A 21,535-nucleotide genomic window follows, 5' to 3' on the forward strand; every position below is an offset into this window, starting at 1 on the left:
CCGATTAATTACGCGCCGCATACAAACTCTGATTGAGTTTGCACAGGGACCTTTATGGCAACTTCTGCTACGCGAGCTTGCGGAACCGACTGCGTTCGTGGACGCGAGAGTCTCACTTTGAAATATACTTTAGAACTTTCTTGTATGAAAATCTGAAAAATCTTATCGAATAATTAGCCAATCAGTTTTGGCGTCGAATCAACTCGTATCAATGAAAGCTCACATCAATTCGAATCTTGCATCGACATTCCGCTGCAAGCTCATAGCGCAAAAGCGTCGCTGGTGCAGCCTATATCAATTATGCCCTGTGTGTGTGTGTGTGTGTGTGTGTGTGCATACGTCGCTCATTCTCTCGCTCGCTCTATAAATACGCGGGCGCGCTTGCGGAGTGCGTATGTATGTGCCACATGGCCGGGACGTGCGCCGGTGTGTGTGGGTGCGAATATAGCAAGCGGCCGCGATCGATACGAAGCCCGGGAGAGGGGAGAAGGTGCGTTCCGCGAGCTGCAGCTCGAGACACGCGGTGACTGTCACTTTTTCCCCCCTTTTCGAGCAGAGCTTTCACGCACTCGCGTAAGCTTTCTGCACGCGCTTCGCTCGTTTACTTTCCCGGGAAAAGCGAGCATATACAGGGAAACCAGCGTATACTCTCGGAAACTTTTCACCCCCCATAATGAAGATGATGGAAGTATAATCCCTAATTTCCGCAAGTTTCCGGCTTTAGTTTCTTAGCCAGTTCGCGCATGGTACAAAGAAATCTCACTCTCTGTCCTCATTCAAAATCCCGGCGAACTCACTTATCCTCTCTCTCTCTCTTGCTCTCACCGCGCAAGCTCGCGCGAGCTTGCAGCGGCACTGCAGCATCCTCCCCCTGTGCGCGCGTGTACAACAAAGCTCACCGCCCGCGAGAGCGCGCGCCCGTCGAATCTTCCACCTCGCGCAGCCCCCGCAGTACGTGCTCGCCGCCGTGACCGTCTCTCTCTCTCTCTCTCACTCTCTCTCTCACTCTCTCACTCTCTCTCTCTCTCTCTCTCTCTCTCTCTCTCTCTCTCTCTCTTCTCTCGCAGCCCAATGCCCGAGGAGACAGGCCGCAGAAGCAGCACAGGGCGTCAGGGCGGCGCGGCAGCCATGCATCAGCAGCAGCAGCACCGCAGCAGCGGCAAAAGGCTGGTCTGACAGCAGCCGAGCAGCGTCGTCTCGCCGAAACCATTGGCCAGGTTCTTCGGACTGCTGGCGCGCATCGTCCTGGCAATTGTGGCGGCCATAAGGCGGCCGGTGCAGGAGCGCAAGGCTCAGCAGCTGGCCAAGCTCCGCCGCAAGCGCAACCAGTGCTTGCGCATCGTGCGCCGTGCTTGAGAGACTGCTTCTTCGGTAGTGTCGTGTGGATTGTTGTTTTTTTTTTATTTCGCTCGCTGCTTCAGCTCTCTCTTATTCCGTCAAAGTGGATCGGAGATTGTGCGCGAAGTGATCGCGGAAAAGTGCGCTACTTCGTCGACGGCCTGGGATCGACGCCGAGCAGGTAAATGCTGGTCGATGAACCGCGAGAGAGAGGGAGAGAGAGAGCTTTTGCTTCTTTGTTTCCGGGGATGTACATCGGAGTGGCCCCGAAAGCTCTCGGCTTTGGGCGGATTGTTGAATGAAAGTTTGGCCGAATCGTGCTCCCGATGGCGGAATGTTCGACGCTTCGTGTGTGTGCAATATAAAGAGCGGGGGCTAATTGTTCGAGGAATTTTTCATGAGGCGCCGAGGTTGGCATGTCGCGGGCTTATCGATTTCATGCCGCGCGCTCTATTAGGTTTTCGTGAACTCTTTCGCGAGCATTGATTTGCGGGGTAGGTTTGGCCGTTCGTTGTTGAATGTAATGGTACACTTGCTCAGTTGAAATATTCATCCCGATGTGCCTCTCTTGAAACGCCGACGCTTTTGTTTACAAACTTTAAAATAACGAGCAAGCTAATACATTCTCTTTCTTTTTCCTCGAAAGTGCAAAAAGGGCCGCGCGAAAATATACTCGAGCTCGTGAGCCACTGGGACAGCTCGTCGTGAGAGTATTTGGCATTGGCATTGCGGTAGTTAGCTCGAAAACTCGAAATTCTTTCCTGGCACGCTGCCCCCCGAACGCGAAACTCTGCATAATGCGCCAAACGTTTCTCGCACTTAGCAAACCCGCGATATATTTTCGTAGACTGTGACAAATCGGGACTTTCGCTCTTAATTTAAAGGTGCTTTGTGCGCTGCTCGAAAAAAAAAATAACAATAATAACGCACGCATCATTTCCGGCAGTTATAATAATTTACACTCGCAGCCGGTATGCATAATTCACCATCGGTATTTATGCCTTGATCCATTTAAACATGAGCGAAGCCGAAGTGGCTCTTGCGGTTTACAATGTATGGATTAGTATCTAAACTGTTGGTACATTAGCGCGTCGCTTATATACTATATGTCTCTGCGTCTCTCTACGTCTATATCTAGCGTTAATAGATTCAATTCGACTCGAATAATATAGAACGCGTACCCATATAGTAATACATAGTATAGAGATAAAAATAAAGCTCCTCTGTTCAAACAGCGAAGATTCCGGCGGAATAGAGTAAATAATTTTGAAGTTCAATATTGACTTTCAATCGAATCGGCTATCCATCGGTAGCCCACTTGGCTTGCAATTTCTAAAATTACATTCGATATGCATCGACTGCTCTGTACACACACTCGTGCACAAATTCGTTTTAGTTGATTGCGCCGATACATCCATACTTGCCAGCCCTATATATTCCTTTCTAAAAAGTATTACAATAACACCGAGCATCTCTTCTATCCACAGGGCTACAGAATCTAAAGGACGACAAACATCGAGCATCGCGAGTGAATAAAATAAAATATCTCTCGCAGCCCAGTCCCCCGCACACAATCAGGCCAAGAGAGAGAAAGAGAGAGAGAGAGAGAGAGAAGAGGGAGAAGAAGACGCGCGCGCTGCTGATATCGCGGAAATCAACTCTCAACCAGGTAAGATACACGTAAAGCTCTATTCCGGAGGATAGCGGAGAGAGGGAGAAAGTAGGAGGGCGCGATTTAACGATCGGCGCCCGTGGCTGTCTCTTCTGCACCGATGGAACGCCGGCGTTTACCACTGTACCGGCTTCTCTATAAACGAGCTCGACGTGGGGGGTTACGCGCGGGAGACTTTGGCTCTCGATTGAGAATTTTAGGAAAAATTCGAGATAGACCTCAACTTTTTTACCAAGTACACGAACGACACCTTTTTTGTATTTTTCGGACTTGTACGATCTAGGCGAGCTTTACGTAAAAATTTCATATACACTCTCTTTTATTATATAAGAAAAAGGTATACGTAGAAGGAGCTGTATTCCGAAAGAAAATAAAAAAGCGCGCGATATTAGATGGAGAGAGAGAGAGAGAGAGAGAGAGAGAGAGAGAGAGAGAGAGAGGAAAAAAATTGAATTCGAAGCAACTGCAGCAGTCTCTCCGCGGTAGATAAAACTTTATCTTGAAAGAGGGAGGGGACGAAATTACGCTCAATTAGCGAAAAGTTTTATAATTTCCTCCGCACGTGTAAGGCGATAAAAACAGTTTTCGCATCGCCCCGTTTTTTCCCGCTCATTTTATTGCGCGAAAAGTGTGCGAAGTGTGCGGAAGCGAAGAAAAAATTAATCCATCCCCGAGAGTGGATGATAATTATCGTGTCCGCGAGACCAATTTCAGAAAGAAAGTGTGGTATTATCAGCTCCTAATTCTCGGTAATATAATAGCGAACGAAGAAGTCGTTGGCGGTTTTTATTATATGCGTAGGTGACCTGCTTTACGTTTCATCTCTACGCAGTGAAAAGTAGCTAACATCTTTCATAACTCGTATAAGGTACAATGTGTATCTTTATTCCACTTGCGTAATCCAACTGCTACTGTACATCAGTCGCGTAACGCGAGCTACATCGAATCGATTGTTCTTTTTCGAAAACTTTATATCGGGAACGCATCTCGGCTCAACTTTACGATCCTTTAAACTTTTCAGCGACGCGTGTCTCTCTATCTCTATCTTTCGCGAAAACAAACGCGTGTACGTGCTCCATAGTTCCGTCAATAATGACGGTTGCAGTCACTTCTTAAAGCTCACACAGCGAGCGCGAAAATTCGACTATATAATATACTCGTCGTAGCGAAACTAATGCTTCGATAACGACTTCGATGTCGCATGCACATGTATAGGCGATGTTTTTGTTCGCCAATTATCCCAGCGTAAAAAAAGTCCCGGCGATAAGGACCGACGAATGTGGGTCATTTCGATTATTGCGTTTCCCGCGGAATTGCACGCGATACGCGTGCGTATATTGTGTGCAGCGCGCAGCATCGTACTCGGGCTGTCAATTTGATTTGCGCTTTAATTACAGCCGTCGTTTGGACACGTGCAGAGTACAGTATATAGCTTTCTTCGAGTGAACCGTTCGAATCGGGAAGTTCTCGCGACGCAGAGGTAAACTCACTCTCTCTCTCTCTCTCTCTCTCTCTCTCTCTCTCTCTCTCTCTCTCTCTCTCTCTCACGATTGTACACGCGCGTGTACACTCATTTAGTTCGTATTGTACAGACTTGATTACGGCGTCGCTTATTCGTCGCCAAAATACAAAAGAGCCACAGGTATATACATCTCGAAACGCAAACGTTAGCCAATCACTGGCATCCCATCGACGCACATCGTCATCTCGGCGCCAAGGCCTTTGCGAAAAGCTCGTGGAAAAGTAGTCGGTAACGGCGCACACTACACTGCACACAGCGAGTGAAATATATCTTGTTGCAAGCATCGTCGCGTGCACGAAAGCCTTGACCTTCCCTCCCCCGCTCATTGGCAAGCGTCCCGTCGCGATAAAACGTCTGCCGCGCGAAAAGATGCGAAATACGCTCTGCTGCTGACGAACTTCCGCACAGGATGGTCTTTACAAGCTGCCGATTGAGCCCGTAATCGGCTGAAATTTTATACGCCGTATACATCGAGTATAACGAGGCATTTCAATTTTTAAATTTACAAACGTACGGGGATGAGTATCTTTTTTAGTCGCTTTTTTAATCACAGGGCCGTTCTTTGTTACGCAGCGCGCGCGAGACGGCAGCTTTCAATTAATTAAAGTGAAATTGGAGTCTACATATACATACTATGTGAGCGAACACTCGCTGCAGCATCCCCGCGAAGAGCTTTCGCGCGGCGCTATTATAATCACGGGGCTTATAACATTACATGTCTATGTAACTCTTTTCCAAGAAACACCCATACCCAGAGCTTTAGCAACGCGATTTTCACACTTCGACGCTATCGTATCGATTATTGACAAAAATACACACGCGAGATACATTGCTCTGCACACACTCGAAAAATCACGTACGCTCGCTCTTATCGCTCTTCCATACGCCGCGAAATTACGGCACGATTTTTCAATCGTACATGTACTACGTCTTTTTGTTTGCCGATAATGAAAAGAGGCGAGGCGCGAAGGAAAACTTATTTACTGGCTCATCGCGGAATTCGCGGCTCGATGATTTATTAATGTAAGGATGCGGATTTGTGCAGAGACACTATCAGATGCGATCGGGCGTATGTTATAGTGTGTCTATTCGAGGAGGCGCCGAAACTCGAGCTCGATGTTCGCGAGAGTGTTTAATTGGGTCTTATCTGTAAGTGGTTGCTTGTGTACTTTTTCTATTCCGGAGTCGTACACGAGGAGTGTCTGCTAATATTGTACTATGGAAAATTAAAAATGTTCACGTCACACACTCACACACGGATTTAAAATTGACACATTATCGTGCAGCCGCGTATCACCGATGAAATTACATTCGGAGATAACGCGCCTGACACAGTATGTATAATTGCATAATATATAGTGCATCAATAAACGTGCGAGCACAAAGACAGAGACAATAGGCGCGCACTTATATATGCGAGAACGAGTCATCGATTTGATATCGTCGAAAAACAAACGCGACGAATATAGCGCGCGATATGTACACGTACGTGTGCCATAAACCTCTCCGTTTATGCCTGCCTACCTACGAGTTATTTTCGTGCAATTTCCTTCGCCGCGAGAATTATTCCGCGCGCGTGTAATGAACTTGACCGTTAAAGTGAGCCTGAAATCGTCACCTTGCCGCGCACCGAGTCGGACGTTAACTGCCTACTAAAGCACGTAATTACGCGTGGAAGGAAGAGAATGAACTCGTGTTTCTTATTCTTCTCCCATACTTTGAGTATACAATGAATGAATTCGCCTCGAAAAAATACAAGTCGGGCGAATCTTAAGCGCGGGCTATTTAAAAAATCTTCGAAACACAGTGTAAGCGTCCAACTCGTGCCTCTCCTTATCAGCGCTCACACGAACGGCGATTATTGATCGCTCTTTCTCGCGCGATACATCACGACCAGCTCACACACACATAAGAGAGACATCAGAGCATTTCAGTCGTACAATACATACACATAGCTGATGCGAAAGCGTGGGCGCGAAAATTCAGACTCGTGTGCGAGAGAGAGAGAGAGAGAGAGAGAGAGAGAGAGAGAGAGAGAGAGAGAGAGAGAGAGAGAGAGAGAGAGAGAGAGAGAGCGAAAAGCTTATCGAAGAGCAGCTCCTCAAACATTTGCCCCGATATCTCGCTGACGCCTGCGTACGCGCCGCGCACACGCACCTATATCCTTATACATATATACTCCGACGAGGAGAGAGAGAGAGAGAAAGAGGGGAACAGGTGTGTTGTGTGCGATGTCAGTCGGTCTCCTTCCGAGCTCGAAGCCGGATCGAGCTTTTCGACTGTGATATCACACGGTCTTGTGCTTATTGTTGTTTATATAGTGAACTACTGTGAGTTTGGCAAATAAGTGTCGCTGCAGGAGCTCCAGCCGAGATGCACTTTTTCGAGGCGCTTAAGAAGTAAGTTTGCTGATGGGATAATACAAGCTCGGAATTTTACCTATCGCGAATATATACGTATGTACAGCACAGAAGTAGTCCACGCCTATGTGCGATCGATTTCATTGAGACAATTTCAACGCCGCGTGTGTAATACTAAAATAGATCAATTACGAGAAGCCGCGCTCAGATAATCGAGCGTAAAAAAATTTGACGCTGATGCCTCGGAAATAAATTATGCAACGCATCATCATCTTCTGCAAAACACACAGCGCTCGACGCGATAAGGACGAAATCTTTCTCGTGTCGGTCGAAAAACTTTCCGAAAGTATATTATAATACAAGCGCGTGTACCTTCGCAGAGCCTTCGCGCATATTACAAAGACGGCCTTCGTGCGCACGAGAGACATACATACATATATATATATACACGCGACGACAAAGCGCCTTTCTCTGGGGCTCTCGAAAATTCATGCAAATCTCGCAGCCCGGCGCGTATATAATAACGCGCAATCACGCAAAACGTCGTGCGCGCCCGAGAGAGAGAGAGAGAGAGAGAGAGAGAAAAAATCTCAATGTCAATTATGCTCCGCGACGAGAGAGAGAGAGAGAGGGACTCCCCTCGGCGTCAAAGCTCTGCAGAGAGCTTCTCTTTTTTTCGAGCTCGTTGGAAAGGATACAACGAGTCGCGCGCGAGCGTTTCTGTGTATATAGGGTGAAGCTCGTCGCGTTTGAGGGAGTGGAGAGTCGAGTGGAAAGAATATATAGCGAGGTGGGTGTATATGCGGGTGTAGTGGGTGAGATAAGATTATATGGAGCTAGGCGGGGCGTGTTAGAGGGAGAAAATTGTTGTTGGAATTTCGGAGCCAAGTTTTACTGATGAATGGGTTTATTCGATTAGGATTGAGTAAAAGCGCCGAGTATTATGCACAACGCAAATTTGAAAAAGAAGCTTTTCACCCTACTAGTACGAGAAAAAAAGAGAACAAGAGTCGAGTAAGCTCGGAGTATAAAGTATACACGCGACGAGCACCTGCGCAAGTAAGAATAAAAGAGTAGCGTGTATTATACCCGGAATAAAGAGGAGTTAGAGTAAAGGAAAATATACTCGCGCCGAGGGAGGATCAAAGAGACATTTAGCCAGCGCCTCGAATGAAATTCTGAGCTACTGCGCCGGCTTTTTTTTATATATTCATTCAACGGCTTTGAAGCAGATAAATTGCAAAAATTCCAAGCCATGTCCCCTCGTTAATGCAGTACTTCACTAATTGAGCAATGAACACCCGCGAGATTTTTTCTCAACTCTATTATACGAATACATTAATCCATAAACTTGGCTACACCGCCGCAATCTACACTCGACATCTCGAAAACCAACAGTACACATCAGCGTCTCCTCGACTTTTCAAGATCACACGCGCGAGAAACCTCACAGAGACGATATGCAAATAATCCCCGGCGAATACAGGAATCATTATGTAGTCGCACGCGATCGCTTTCTCTCTCCTCATACAATGCAGCTTTGCGGCGCGCGTCACCGCGCCACCGACGTTTATTCAGCAAAATATATAGCGGCTAATTAGCCGCGCAGACGCGGTAGAGTATAAGGTGCACCAGAGAAAGAGAGAGAGAGGGAGGGCCAGTAGCTGCTGCGCGCGAGATCAATCGCGTACACGCAGTCGTTCCAGCGGCTCCTCGACTCTCGCGCGCGCGCTTTTTTTTCAAAACGCAAGCTCCGTCTACCGGAATTATTACGCGGATGCGTATGAGCTTTGATGTCTTTGTGCTGTCGTCGGTGCTGCTGCTGCTGCTGCTGTGCTTGAGACGAGGGAGAGTTTTTTCTTCGTTTATTTGCTCGGCTTAATTGGAAGTGCGGGTATTCGAGGGTTAAGGCTTGGACGAGAAGAGGAGAGAAGTTTTTAGGCGGTGATGGATTTAATCGGAGTGTTGTTTATCGAGTGATGGTGTCGAGAGTGTCTTATTGCAAATAATCGTCGCATTTTCTCGTATATAACATCTATAAAAACCGGCGAGATAGTGTCCTGCGATAATAACCCAGAATATGCAGATCACCGAGGACAGATTAAATCATATCGATCCGCAGATGAGTCGCGCCGATAATTCCAAATCACTCACGTCTATCGGAGCCTGTTAATCCTCGGAAGAAAGTGTCTCTAGATATGACAATCAGTGCCGCGCGCATATAATGAATCACGAGCCATTATCGATTCTCCCCGCGATCGAGGTCGCCGCAACGATGAGCGAAGGCAACGACAACAACAGCAGCATCGGCAACATCTTCTCCGAAGCACTTATATAGACGGATAGAGAGAGTGAGAGAGGGGGGGGGGGGACGGCGCAATTATAAGTTTTAATTGATAGTCAGTTAGTAAGTACGCAGCAAAGACGTATACATATACATTTGTGTATGCAAATTTCCGGCCGCAGTATATTAGTCCTGCCCTGAATTTGCATTTCAATCGAAACTGCCTGCGCTGCTGCTGCATTTGCGACAATTTACGAGCAGTCCAGACACGCGGAAGCCGGCTTGATCACGCAGCAGCTGCTAATTTTTCAATAAGACGCCCGGTATAAAGTCCCTCGATCGCGGACTGTTCGTTATTGCACGAATGTAGTAAGCGCTGCATGTGTGCGTGAATCGCGAAGCGAGTTAAAAAGTTAGATAGACCTCATTGTGTGTACACGAAAGTTTTGCATTTTGAATGAGCTGCACGAGAACAATCGGTATGCATCAGCCGCCTATACTTATATTCGCGTGTGAGAGCTTTTTCGTGACGAGGTCTCCCTCTCTCTTCTTTTCGATAAGCGAAAATATACAATCGTATATACGCATCGTTATGCTAAAATTGAGGATCGATCTTCGTTATTCGCCATTCATCGGAGTATCAAACAGGCACACGTAAAAGTAGTCATTTAGTCATCCAGACGCTTCGTTACACGAGCCTTCCCTCACGGATACATACTCTGCGACACGTAAAATTACGACGCTACCTTTAAAAATAAACAATCCCCCGACAGTCGCGCTTCTATATTTCCTCTACGTAAACACGCATTCATCGATAATCCGCATTCATCTCCGCGATGCACACACGCCGACGTGATCCGTACAAAGGACACACACTGGCTGTTGTATTATTTTTACGCTCGCGTTTTATCGAATTTTTTTTTTCGCTCATGGACAGAAGAGGAGGTGGTGCATTGTTCGCTGCACACAGAGTATAGCGTGTCTCGATTTTCAACGGCGAAAAAAAAACATGAGGATCTTTTACGATCGAGAGGTACGCCAGAGGGCTTAGATTTACTGGACGCGCGAGTTTTATGGCCTGAGAGGATTGGTCCTCCGGACGCTTCGTGAGAATTCGAGCGTGTTGCTCGTGGTCTTAAAAATAAATTTTCTAGCGTTCTGTCGCGGGGATAAAAGTTTAAAGCGTTGTATTATTTCTTTGATGGTTTGATCACAAATACTCGTGTACGAGAACGAACCCGGACTCGCTTTGACAAAGCATCCTCGTCAAAAAACTATATAAAAAGAAGTTCAGAAGCAGCCACTTAACACGTAATAAAAATTCTCCTCCCGTAACGAATCTCGTCCGCGCTCTTTCCTCGCTCTCCTTATACTTTCGCAGGGGCGCGAATGGCGTGACCGCGGCCTTTTCCATGTGAAATTACAAGCGAAGGCCGCGCGCATACGAGCACGTTTTATAAATATCCCTGCAGTACTTTTTCGTCGCTCGATTTTCTCGCATGCGCGCCTACGCTTGTGTATAGCTATATACTCGCTCTTTTATCACGGAAAATCGGTTCTTTCAAAATACATATGGTTATACGCTCGTTGTCAGTTGCGATTAGTTGCAGACTTGTATATATAATAGCAACACAGAAAAGGCTCATTGCGTTCGTAAAACAGAGTCGTAACAGCCGAGTTTACAAGCGCGCGATTAAACATTTAGGCATCGATACCTACTCCACACACGCACACACACGCACACACACAAGTCTTGCGCAAACATATCGGCTTCTATTTACTTTGAATACACAAACGCTCTCTCGTATCGATCGGCGCGCCTGCATATATCTATGCAGACACGTGTGATCCCTTACAAACCTATAACTACATGCAGCAAATCTAAAAACGCGACACGTTCGCATTGCAGATGGTTTGTGGCAGTGATGCCCTCGTCGGAGGAGGAAAGCCTGTGGCTGGTGGGCAGCGAGGCGGGCGGCCTGTCCTCCGGTCATCATCATCATCATCATCACGGCGATCATCATCATCATCGAGCCGGTGTTAGAATGGCCGGCCACCTCTACACCGAGGAGATGCAACAGCAGCAGCAGAACAACAGTCAACAGCCGGGTAGCATAGCCATGGCTGCCGGACACAACAATAGCACTTCGTCTGGTGGTAACAATGCTGGCAGCGCAGGTTCGGTGAGCGGAACTGCCTCGGGACAGCAGGCCGTCGCTGCAGTTGTTGCCGATTCCGCCGAGCACGACCTCATTGATAACTCCTCCGATGCCACTCTTCTTGCGCAGTTTCACGAGGACGCAATCAAGCAGGTGGGTTATGCGTTTTTATCTGAAAAATTATTAGTCTCTTGAATCGATTCTGGGAGACAGAGAGCAGTGACACAAAGAGTATATAGGTGGCACGTTAAAAGCGCCGAGCGCATACATTTCAATATAAATACCTTGATGATGGCGCGCGGCTATGAATCTATGAATATTTATAGATTTTTATGACCGGTCTAATTGAAAACCGTTGAAACTTCGCGATGGAGTTATATCGGCGAAAAGCATCAGCTGAAATTAGTATACCAGCGAAGCTCGCACACTGACGGCGCGTATAATAACAAGACCGATGTGAAAAGAAAAATCGAAACTTTATAAAATACACCCCCCGTCTCACGCGCGCCTACACCCCCGCAACCGGTCTAGCACGCGCGATATATGCTCTCGTCCCCCTCGCGCGATACATATATAGATATGCATAGCATACACTGACTTGAAGATACTACTACAGACACAATAAGTGTATGTCTCGCGGCTCGCGCGCGCACCCGCACGGAGAAAGTGCAGTGTACAGTATAGTACAGTAGCTACTCCACTCGCTCGCAACAAGCCACTGCACGAGCGCGAGAAAACAAAGCAGCGAGCGCAGTCCGGCTCGGCTGACTTGCCGCGAGCGGCGAGCCTCTACTCCGTATACTTATACCTACGCACACAGCTTCAGCTTCTCTCCCAGAGCGTATCACAGTGTAGAGGATGTCTGAAGACCTCCGCCGGCGGCCACTCGACCGCAGCAGCTTCTTTTACTCCACTTTATCGCGACGAGTGTAATCGGCTGTGTGCAGCAGTAGTGCGTGGCGCTACACTTTTTCGGGGAAGGGCGCGTCTGTCCGTGTGCAGTGCAGTGCATAGTCTTTTCTTTTCCGCACACCTATACTTTATCTTCTTATACGTCGCCAACTCTCCCTCGCAAGCCATGGAGGAGGTCCTCGACGACTCCTTCGTCAAGCCGAAGTTTCCCCCCTGGGAACCGACGACCTACCTCGAGGATTTTCCTGTAATTATATACGCATATATTCGCTCTTATGCTTTCACTACTGTATACCTACCAACTCTGTTGTGTGCTGCTGCCTGCTGTTCTGGTTTGAGGTTATGGAAACAATGGAGAGATGTGCGTGCATCTCCGCCGAATGATTTTTTTCCTTTTGCATCTGATGAGTTCTATACTCTATAGTTATAACGAGACTTTTCCGCATTAGTGCGAATGGTGCTTGGCCCGAGTTTCTGCGAACCGATAGAAGAGAGCTACTTAGTTAGTTTTCGAATGACGGGTCGCACTTCGAGATGAAGCACACTGTTTGCAAACAAAGGAATCCGCGCGGAGGCTGTTTATATGGTTTTGGAGCCTATATCTATAGTGCGGAATTTTCGAGTTGCTAAGGGAATCGATTTTTTTCTTCTGCTATTGTGTATACTTAGGACGTTGCGTTTTAAAGCGAATCGAAAGCGCATTTGTAATAAGTTTAGAAAGCCAAGTTAATTGCGGTTATTTAAAGCCTCCCGCATATATATGTATACACTTTTATGTAATTGTTGCAAGTTTTTATTAATAACTTATAGCTGGCTGTAGATGAGAGATTGTTGAGTGAATGCTTATTTGAATATTTATGAAGGTGTTGAATTGTTATTTATATAGTAAATATTTGTTGTTAATTTTTAAGAGTTGAGAATGTAGTCTTCCCATGTTGTATTTTAAAATGCAGAGTCTGTATGGGTTTTTGTCCGGTTACAAGTGAATAATGACGTTTTCAAGACCTTAATTAAGATGATTCATCTCTCAGTATTCTGTCTTGAAACAAAGGGTTAGAAATGTGTTTTGTATTAAACATTTAAAAATGTCTAGACTCAAATGCTAATTTAACTAATCATCAATTTAATTGAGAAAATAAAATAACTAAAAAGCACAAAAAGTAATATTTTATTTTTTGTATTTTTCAAGATTTTTACTTACTTGGCGCAGTTATACATTATCAGATTTGAGAGGTTAAATTCCATTTATTATCAATTATCTATCATCTAGCAAGTATTGCGAATCATCAATTACAGTACAATAACTCAAACATGTATAGTTTGAGTTGCCAATGACTAATTATACTTAATATTCTCTGCTATTTCTGCATAATGTTACACCTGATTTTTCATAAAAAATAAATGTTTCAAATCTATCTTTCTGTCTTATCATAGGCTGGAGTTGGATACTTTCAAGCACTAGCAGCATTTTATGTCGGCCTGTGTCTTGCTGCTGATACAGTAGAGTTTTTTGTTGTACCGTACATTCTACCAAGTGCAGAAGTTGAACTCTGCATTGAGGACAGTGAGAAAGGATGGCTTGGTAAGCATTTGAAATTTTAATCTATAACACATATCGCAATTCTTTCAAATCTAATCTTAAAAGTAATTCAATTTTCAATGATAATAAAAATTAGACCATGCTGTTGCAATTTCTTGCCTTGAACTTTATCATGTTTCATATCTCATTGAAATTCCAGGCAACATAACTTTGATGGGCCTGGCTCTTGGAGGAATTTGCTGGGGTGGTTTAGGGGATCGATTAGGAAGAAGAAGATCCTTGCTATCGGCAATGGCTGTTCATGCTCTATTCAGTGGTGTTGCTACCTTCATGCCTACATATGGAACCTTCATGACCACTAGATTTTGCTCTGCAGTGGGGTGAGTAAATTTCACTTTGTCGTATTTTACTGAACTTCAAATATTTCTACCAAACCAGATAGAAAAATGGAAGCAAATCAGACTAATTTAATGCAGCTTCTTTCTAATGATTATTTTATTGTTTTGTTAACGTAAAAATAGAGTCGGAGGCTCGCTGCCGCTAGCGTTCGCCTATCTGGCCGAATGCTGTCCGCGCTCAAGCCGTGGCAAGTGGATCGGAATGCTGGTTGGAGCGGGTGCTTTAGGTGGAGTCTACGCGGCTTTGCTTGCCTGGGCTGTTGTCCCGACAACCGGTGAAATGGTCGTCCTCGAAAACAAGGAACACTTTAGCGCCTGGCACCGCTTTCTGCTGTTCTGCTGCCTGCCCGCGTTATGCGCCACCGTCGGCCTCATATTCCTGCCCGAAAGTCCGCGGTACCTCGTCGAGGCTGGCCGTGACGTCGAGGCTATGATGGTTTATCAGAAAATCTACAAGAAGAACAATGCACAAAAGAGTGCTGCCGGAGCGCAATACCAGCTCTCTGAACTAGAGCTTCCGAATAAAAGGCCACGTGGTTTGGCACCACCTTCTCCGGCTAATCACAATACAAGTGTCTTGGCAGACATCATGTGTTCTATTGAAATGGTAGGTATAATCGTCAGACGATGGTGCGCTCAATGAAACAGGTAAACTGTAATATCACAATCTTGAGTAATGTGTTCTTTTTGCAGTTTTGGAGTTCTTTCTTGGAGTTGTTTTCCGCTCCTCACTTAAAAGTGACAGTAGTGCTTCTAGTCATCTGGTCAGCTACAGCATTTGGGTAAGTGTACAGTATGTGCATATTGCACGCATACAATGCTATAGGGGTTTCAGTCACGAGAATGTATATTTACAGATTATATGGACTGATGGTATGGTGTCCCGAGTATCTTAAACTTTTGCGATCGATTGAATACGAAAATCATACCAAGAGTTTAGTTGGTGAGGAATATGTAGGCCAAACTTTCAGTGGGTCTTTGGAAAATCTTAAATATAAAGATTCCAAGTTCCAGAATTGCAAGTAAGAAAGCCTCTTCATATGTTTATTGTAATCAGTATTTATTTAAATTACCTATTCGACTGAATTAATAAAATTGTATGCATTCTTTTTGTTTTAGGTTTTCTAAAATAATATTCAGTCATGTAGACTTTGATAATTGCACCTTCCAGTCAGTGGAGTTTAGTAGTATAAAATCTAGTAAGACGCACTTTACTGATAGTATAATTGTCGATTCAAAGTGAGTTGTTTGGCATACATTTAGATTTTTATTTTTCTCAAAAGAAAGAAAACAGGAACGTGACTCTTGTCTTTTGTTTTATAGATTTATCGACACCGATCTCTCTGCACAAGTTTTTACTAGATGCAAACTAGAAAATAATACGGAGCTCAGTTTAAGCGGCCCGTGCCCCACTCTCGATTTGGATTACAATATCTACATCGAGGAAGCACTGCACGGTCATCTTGTGGCCCAACTCTCATTCGTGCCGGCGGCTGCTTTGGCTGGACTGGCACTTACAGTTCTTCAGCGGCCAAAAATGATTGGTTAGTCTTAATGATTCACGCAAAGATAAATTAATTTTATTAAAATGTTTAACTTCTGGAGCAAACGTTTCAAAAGTGAATAGTAAACTAACTTTCCAGTTATCTTTTGAGACGATTCCTCCTGTGAATTTCTTTGAGAACCGCGTTATTTTCCACACCGATTTAAAGGAAAAACGAATCCCATTGTTGTAGGTGTTTCATTGTTCCTCTCTTCCATCGTTTCACTTTGCTTGTTGCTGGTCAGTACAAATAGCACAGCCGTCCTTGGCTTTGAAGGTGGCTTCATCGCAATCTTTGCCATAGCTTGGACAGCATTGACTTTGGTAACAGTAGAGTGTTACCCTACTCATTTAAGGTAATATGCGACATCTTACTTCGTAGAACTTCAATCAAATGTATAAATATTTGTTGAATACCCTATTAAATATTGATCAATTCACATTATACAGATGTACTGGATTTGGATTGATGGCAGCTTGTATTCGAATATCCGGTCTGATAGGGACGGCAACCTATCAGACTCTTGTAGGCGCTCCCTTGGTCGCGCCCGCATTATTGACTGCAGCGGCGTTACTAATAGCCAGTATAGCCACTCTCGAATTGCCTCAAACTCATTCAGTCTTCTTGTAAGCATCTCGAGAGAAATAATACACAGGAACATTGTGAGATTCGTATCCAAAGAAAGTTCGACACGGTGAATCGTCGAGGCTGATGAGTTAAGATACGTACGTAGGTACGTATCATTTGTGATGAATCTTCGTAACGGTGGTAAATCCCAAGAGCTTCGGGAGTAGAAAGCAAATTTTTTCGTGTTCTTTTTTAGAGGACCAAAGTAAGGTAACAAGGAGTAGAACTGCTCAAAACGATTTAAATTTACATCCCTGATCAAAGAATACAGTTTGTAGAACTGCAAGTAAAGTATAAGATTTTTGTTAAGGATCCGCGATTTTATGTAATTTGAAAGCAACGTAGACGGTATCCTTAGCAACATTTCATTATTGTTCGTATATTTTAGATGGTTTTTAATTGCATTGTTTTTAAACGATTTTTTTACTATGCAAGAGCTCTACTAAGTGCGAGAATAAAGCGAAAACACAATTATCGAGTCGTCGAAAGACTCATTTCGAAAAACGCACACGCTATCCTCTACATTTGAAAGGAACCGCTAAGTGTGTCAAACGAAAGTGTGAGTTTTACTAGAATCATCAAGCAACTCAAAATGTCTCCGTTAAAGATGGTAGAAATTGGTAATCAGTGAATTTGTCGCTGAATCAATAAGAGCGATGAATTTCCCTGGCTAGAAAATACAGTGATTAAAAATGTTTAGATGTGTTTTATAAATAAGAATCGAATAATTATTTTACGAAATTAGATTCGTATTTATATCGAAATTTTAATGCATGAATTGTATATAATTGAATATGGTAATTGTATATTTTATTTGGTGTAATAATTATTGTCTTTTTAATTGGTTTTGTTTTCAAATCAGATGTAAAAAAATGTATGTAATCAGTTGTCACTCGTTATGATTTAATTTTATATAATTTTTCTAACCAGGGATGTCTATTTGCATAATTATGAGTCAACTTATACCTGCGTAAGAATTGTATGTTAGGAATACAAAGCGGTTCGAAAGTTTTTAGTTAATACTTCTAGTGAATACTGCATTTACATAAGAAGCTTCTAATCCAAAGCTCATTTTGAGACAAAATGAAAAGACTATTTTAATACCATAATATTGGATAAAGAGTGTTTAAAAATTTTCACGCTGAACAGTAAAATGTAATAATTAAATGAAGTAACCGACGGTTGCGCCGTATGAGACGTACGTAGAAGAACAGCTTCTCTCGCACATGGATCGAGAACAAACAAGTTCTCACTTACGCGCATGTTGTCTGTACCGAGAAAACATCTAATTAAGTCTAATAAAATATTTCTTTTTTAACTGTCTGCAAAATATTCTGTGTCAATGAATATCTTAAATTTTGTAAACAGTCGACAAACAAATATCTGTCAATATGTAACATGTTTTCATTGGTGTACTCACATTATAGAAAGTGCAAGAATGTTACGAGATTATATAAAAAGAGGTTGTGACCAATGTTGATACACTTGTAGTTACATAATTTTCTTTGAATCAACTCTGAAGACCAATTTCTTGTACTTTGAAACGGTACTTCTATCTACGTCACCATTTTTTGCTAAGGGTCTTCGAAATTTTTACTTTATAATAATGGCGAAAAGAATCGCACGCTCTAGGTACTTTATTAAAGAAAAAAATCTTGTATTAAAGTGTCAAATTTTTAATGTAAAACACTTTCGAGTGGCTCATAAGCCGCGCAAACTACTTTCAACTTACATTTTAAAATAATCTGTCAATTCAAGTGAAAAACACGAGGGAATATAACGATGCAATAACAAGACGAAAAACTATTAGATATGTATTGTTCTTGATGTCAACATCAATATTTAAAAATAAACTTTTCTCGGAAAAGTATGCGCCTTCGAGTTAACTCAAGCGAAACACAAATTTCGATGGAAATATCGGACTGAATTTGTATCTCATGATGATATACCTTTTTGCTTTATACCAATGAAATATAATCTATAGACTCTTAGCATCAGTAATATAGACATTATGAATTGCAGGCCAACGATAGATAGAAAGCACTTGTTGCAGCAATATAAAAGCAAAAAAAAAACGCTGTATCAATTTTTGCGAGACATATTATATTTCAAAGTAACCGTTATTGAGATAAATTCAACTTTTGAGTTTTCTACAGTTTGAAATCGATCTCTTATTAACCATTTTTCTTGTTTTCTGATTCTGCAATGCGTGCATAGACGGATAATACTCGCTCAATTTTTATTTCATCCATACATACATGCGTACTATACATACACACATTTTAGAGGTTGTTGACATATATCGCTTACCAAGTCGTTGAAGAAATCATATACAACAGCTTACAAAAATAATCTCATACTTTGGAGATTCATTATTGAACATTATTAAAGTTCCATGAGATCTTACTCAGATTGTTATGCAATCATAGCAAAACTGGTGAGCTCGTGATAAAACAACCGAAAGATAAAAGGAAAGGTCGTATTAGAGGTGAAATGATGAATGATTCGCATCTTTGTGCGTAGTATCGAACAATTGTAATAGGCAATAAGCTATATTTATCCAAGAGCTCTGAAAAAGATTGACTGTAACATATCGGCACTTGTTAGTGAAAAATCGAATAATATGATAAACAAACGCTGTTAATAGGTTCTAAAAACTCTTACGTCCCGTAATAGTTAGTACATTTTTCATATAGAAAATTGTTGTGCGTATACTGAAATGTATCCATAGCTTTGTTTCATCGAGAGCAAATTGCAAGCAGGAATATTATGATTAAAAATTGTTTTCGCGTATAAAATAGGCTTTTTAATACAGTGGACGTAAAGGATAACCTTACTTATTTGACAAATTGTTAAAGTTATGATTTACGTACCCTGAATCGCATAACGGAGCTCGATACACGTGCGGAAGATGATTCTCCACTCGTGTGAGAATAGACTCTTTCGCACTAGTATCGAAAATTACTATTGTAATATCAATCGAATAAACTTTACTGTATGGAAGCGTATTTTTTTACGTAATCGCATAATATCTCAATAGAATGATAAGGTACTAAGTAATACTTGTATAGTTTTCGCGATATACCCAGTGATTGACTTTATCCAGCTATTAGGATCATATAGTAACATGTCTTCGCGAACATTCCACGTATTCTTTGCACTGCAACGCGGTTTAACAGACATATTTCTCTGTACATATATTGTAATCGAGTCTGCGCTCTGGAACGAATTGTTTTATGTATACCTGCAGACTTCGTAAACTAAATGTACTGTGCTGCAATGAATACCAATATGTATAAGCTTAATTGTTTCTAAAAGAATTCCGGTTGCAAGAAGTTTCTGCTTTCAATTTGCTCTTGACTTCTAATATCAGTTGTTTGCAGCTGGCTTGTGCTTGCTTAGTTTATTCTATCTAGTAGCCTCATAAATTGCCTAAGAATTAAATTTTTGATCCGATTGTTCAGTGATACTTTGAGTTTTGTTATATGATCCAGTTTTAACATACAACGATAGAAATAATTAAGAGAGTAGTCAGTAATTTAGCGTAAAATTGCATATTTTCTAAAATAATTTAAAATTTTCATGTAATAGATATTGCAGTCTCTGTTCATTTTATTTATTTCAATAAGTGACAAGGATAAGACGCAAACGAGTTTATGATTGTTATTAAATTAGTCAAGGCGTTATTACATATCGTATAAAGAGAATTGTTATAGACGAGAGTACAATCCATATTTTAGAGAAAGGTGGTATTGATAATGATTGGTAACTTGGCTTGTTTGCTATGAATCAGTTTCCGTCATTGAACAAGTATTAAAAAAAAAGATATATCAATAACTGTTTGACACGATTAGTCCAAAAGTAATATTCCTCAGGCACACAAATTCAGTAAAAAAATTTCAAAAGATTTTGTACTTAATCAAGAGGCTGTCGATAAATCGACATTGTTCGGCTGGCACAAGCAGCTGGGTAAATCTAGGAGTTTCTTATTATTATTCTAACATCGTATACATATACATCATCATTTATAGTGATTATTTTATTGGACATATCATATACATACTTACTCGCGAGCGCTGTAGCTCGATTAGATTAACATTAATGATAAAAAAAAATAGAAAGTGAGAGCGTTTAAACTATGCTGAGAACGTGCCGGTGATAAAATCTTGGAGGTGCGCATACATTCGTCGCTGACTCTGAATTTTCCCTCATTCAAACAAAGATGTATCGTTTGCGTAAAAGTGGCTTAGCCCTCATATTTAATAATGTTTCGCGAGTCTAAAAAACCTCGAATTTTAAATGAAAATAGCAAAGAAATTTTTGGTTTGCATAAGATTGACACTACTGAGTATGGCGTGAATAAACAAAAACTCGATTCACAACAGCGAAATAGGGTACTTATGGTCGCGTAAATAAATAACAAGTGGTCTGTATTATAAAAATATTATTTATAAGACAAAGCTTTGTGATATTACAAACATGTCGAAAAAAGAAAAACTATTTATCAACGTCTTTTTTACAATCACGATCAGTAATTTATTGTAAAATTACAAATTTTGTAAATAATTTTCATAACAACACACATATCTTTTGTAAACTTTGCGTTGAATCAAAAGCTTCGTTATCTGTAAAAAAAGGCAATGGAACATTTTTTGTAAAATACAAATAAGCTGTGTGCAATTGGCGCTAACCAAATCGCTGTTTACAACATTTGAACCACTGTAGAAAAAAAAAAAACGAATTAAGACGATTCCCATTTGAAGAACAAATTTAGAGAGCTATGCCGAACGTCTCAGTAACCGCATAGAGATTATTATAATGGCTTTTTCTGTATAAAAACAGAACGAACAAAAACTTCTACCTAAGGCTATGTTTCGTAAGTTCATTTTATGGTTGCGATAATGAGCGAGCTTTTATTATGATATCAGACTATTATGTTCTAGTGTTCTAAGAGAGAGACTGTGGATTAAACGAAATCTGAAAATGATAACTGACTGTGAATATTTCAATGGCGATGATTAGTTTATATTAGACATTTAGCTGTAGACCGTTTTATCCCCTTTGCGTTTAACTTTGTAAATTAGACGTTCAAGTAAAAATTTGTAAATTTTTCAGTATCTACTCTTTTACGAACTAAAAGAGCTAAAGAGAAAAGTTAAGATCACAGTCTGTCAAATGA

At 42.2% G+C, this 21,535-nt stretch overlaps 1 protein-coding gene and 1 long non-coding RNA gene across 7 annotated transcripts; one reads left to right on the forward strand and one right to left on the reverse strand.

Moving 5' to 3' along the window:
* Positions 1 to 973: 973 nt before the first annotated feature.
* LOC100115798 (synaptic vesicle glycoprotein 2B) lies at positions 974 to 21,195 on the forward strand. Of its 5 annotated transcripts, XM_016982245.3 has the most exons (12): positions 974 to 1,519; positions 2,826 to 3,007; positions 11,086 to 11,488; positions 13,682 to 13,829; positions 13,987 to 14,167; positions 14,309 to 14,792; positions 14,879 to 14,967; positions 15,043 to 15,207; positions 15,305 to 15,424; positions 15,509 to 15,729; positions 15,922 to 16,084; positions 16,179 to 21,195. In XM_016982245.3, exons 3-12 carry the CDS (start codon positions 11,102 to 11,104, stop codon positions 16,357 to 16,359), a joined length of 2,139 nt encoding a protein of 712 aa, XP_016837734.1. In that variant the 5' UTR covers positions 974 to 1,519; positions 2,826 to 3,007; positions 11,086 to 11,101; the 3' UTR covers positions 16,360 to 21,195. The 5 variants fall into 5 exon arrangements, with proteins under 5 accessions (XP_016837734.1, XP_001600421.2, XP_008207955.1 ...); XM_001600371.6 differs by lacking the exons at positions 974 to 1,519; positions 2,826 to 3,007 and adding an exon at positions 6,767 to 6,931; XM_008209733.4 differs by lacking the exons at positions 974 to 1,519; positions 2,826 to 3,007 and adding an exon at positions 8,557 to 9,299.
* On the reverse strand, positions 11,390 to 13,009 carry LOC116416087. 2 transcript variants are annotated; one of them, XR_004226581.2, is made up of 3 exons: positions 12,547 to 13,009; positions 12,144 to 12,492; positions 11,390 to 11,507 (listed from the first exon to the last, which is right to left on the reverse strand). It is a non-coding gene; the product is annotated as an uncharacterized LOC116416087 (long non-coding RNA). The 2 variants fall into 2 exon arrangements; XR_004226582.2 differs by having other exon boundaries at positions 11,419 to 11,507; positions 12,148 to 12,492.
* Positions 21,196 to 21,535: the final 340 nt, after the last annotated feature.

Source organism: Nasonia vitripennis, chromosome 2, assembly GCF_009193385.2.
Source record: "Nasonia vitripennis strain AsymCx chromosome 2, Nvit_psr_1.1, whole genome shotgun sequence".
Lineage (NCBI taxonomy): Eukaryota > Metazoa > Arthropoda > Insecta > Hymenoptera > Pteromalidae > Nasonia > Nasonia vitripennis.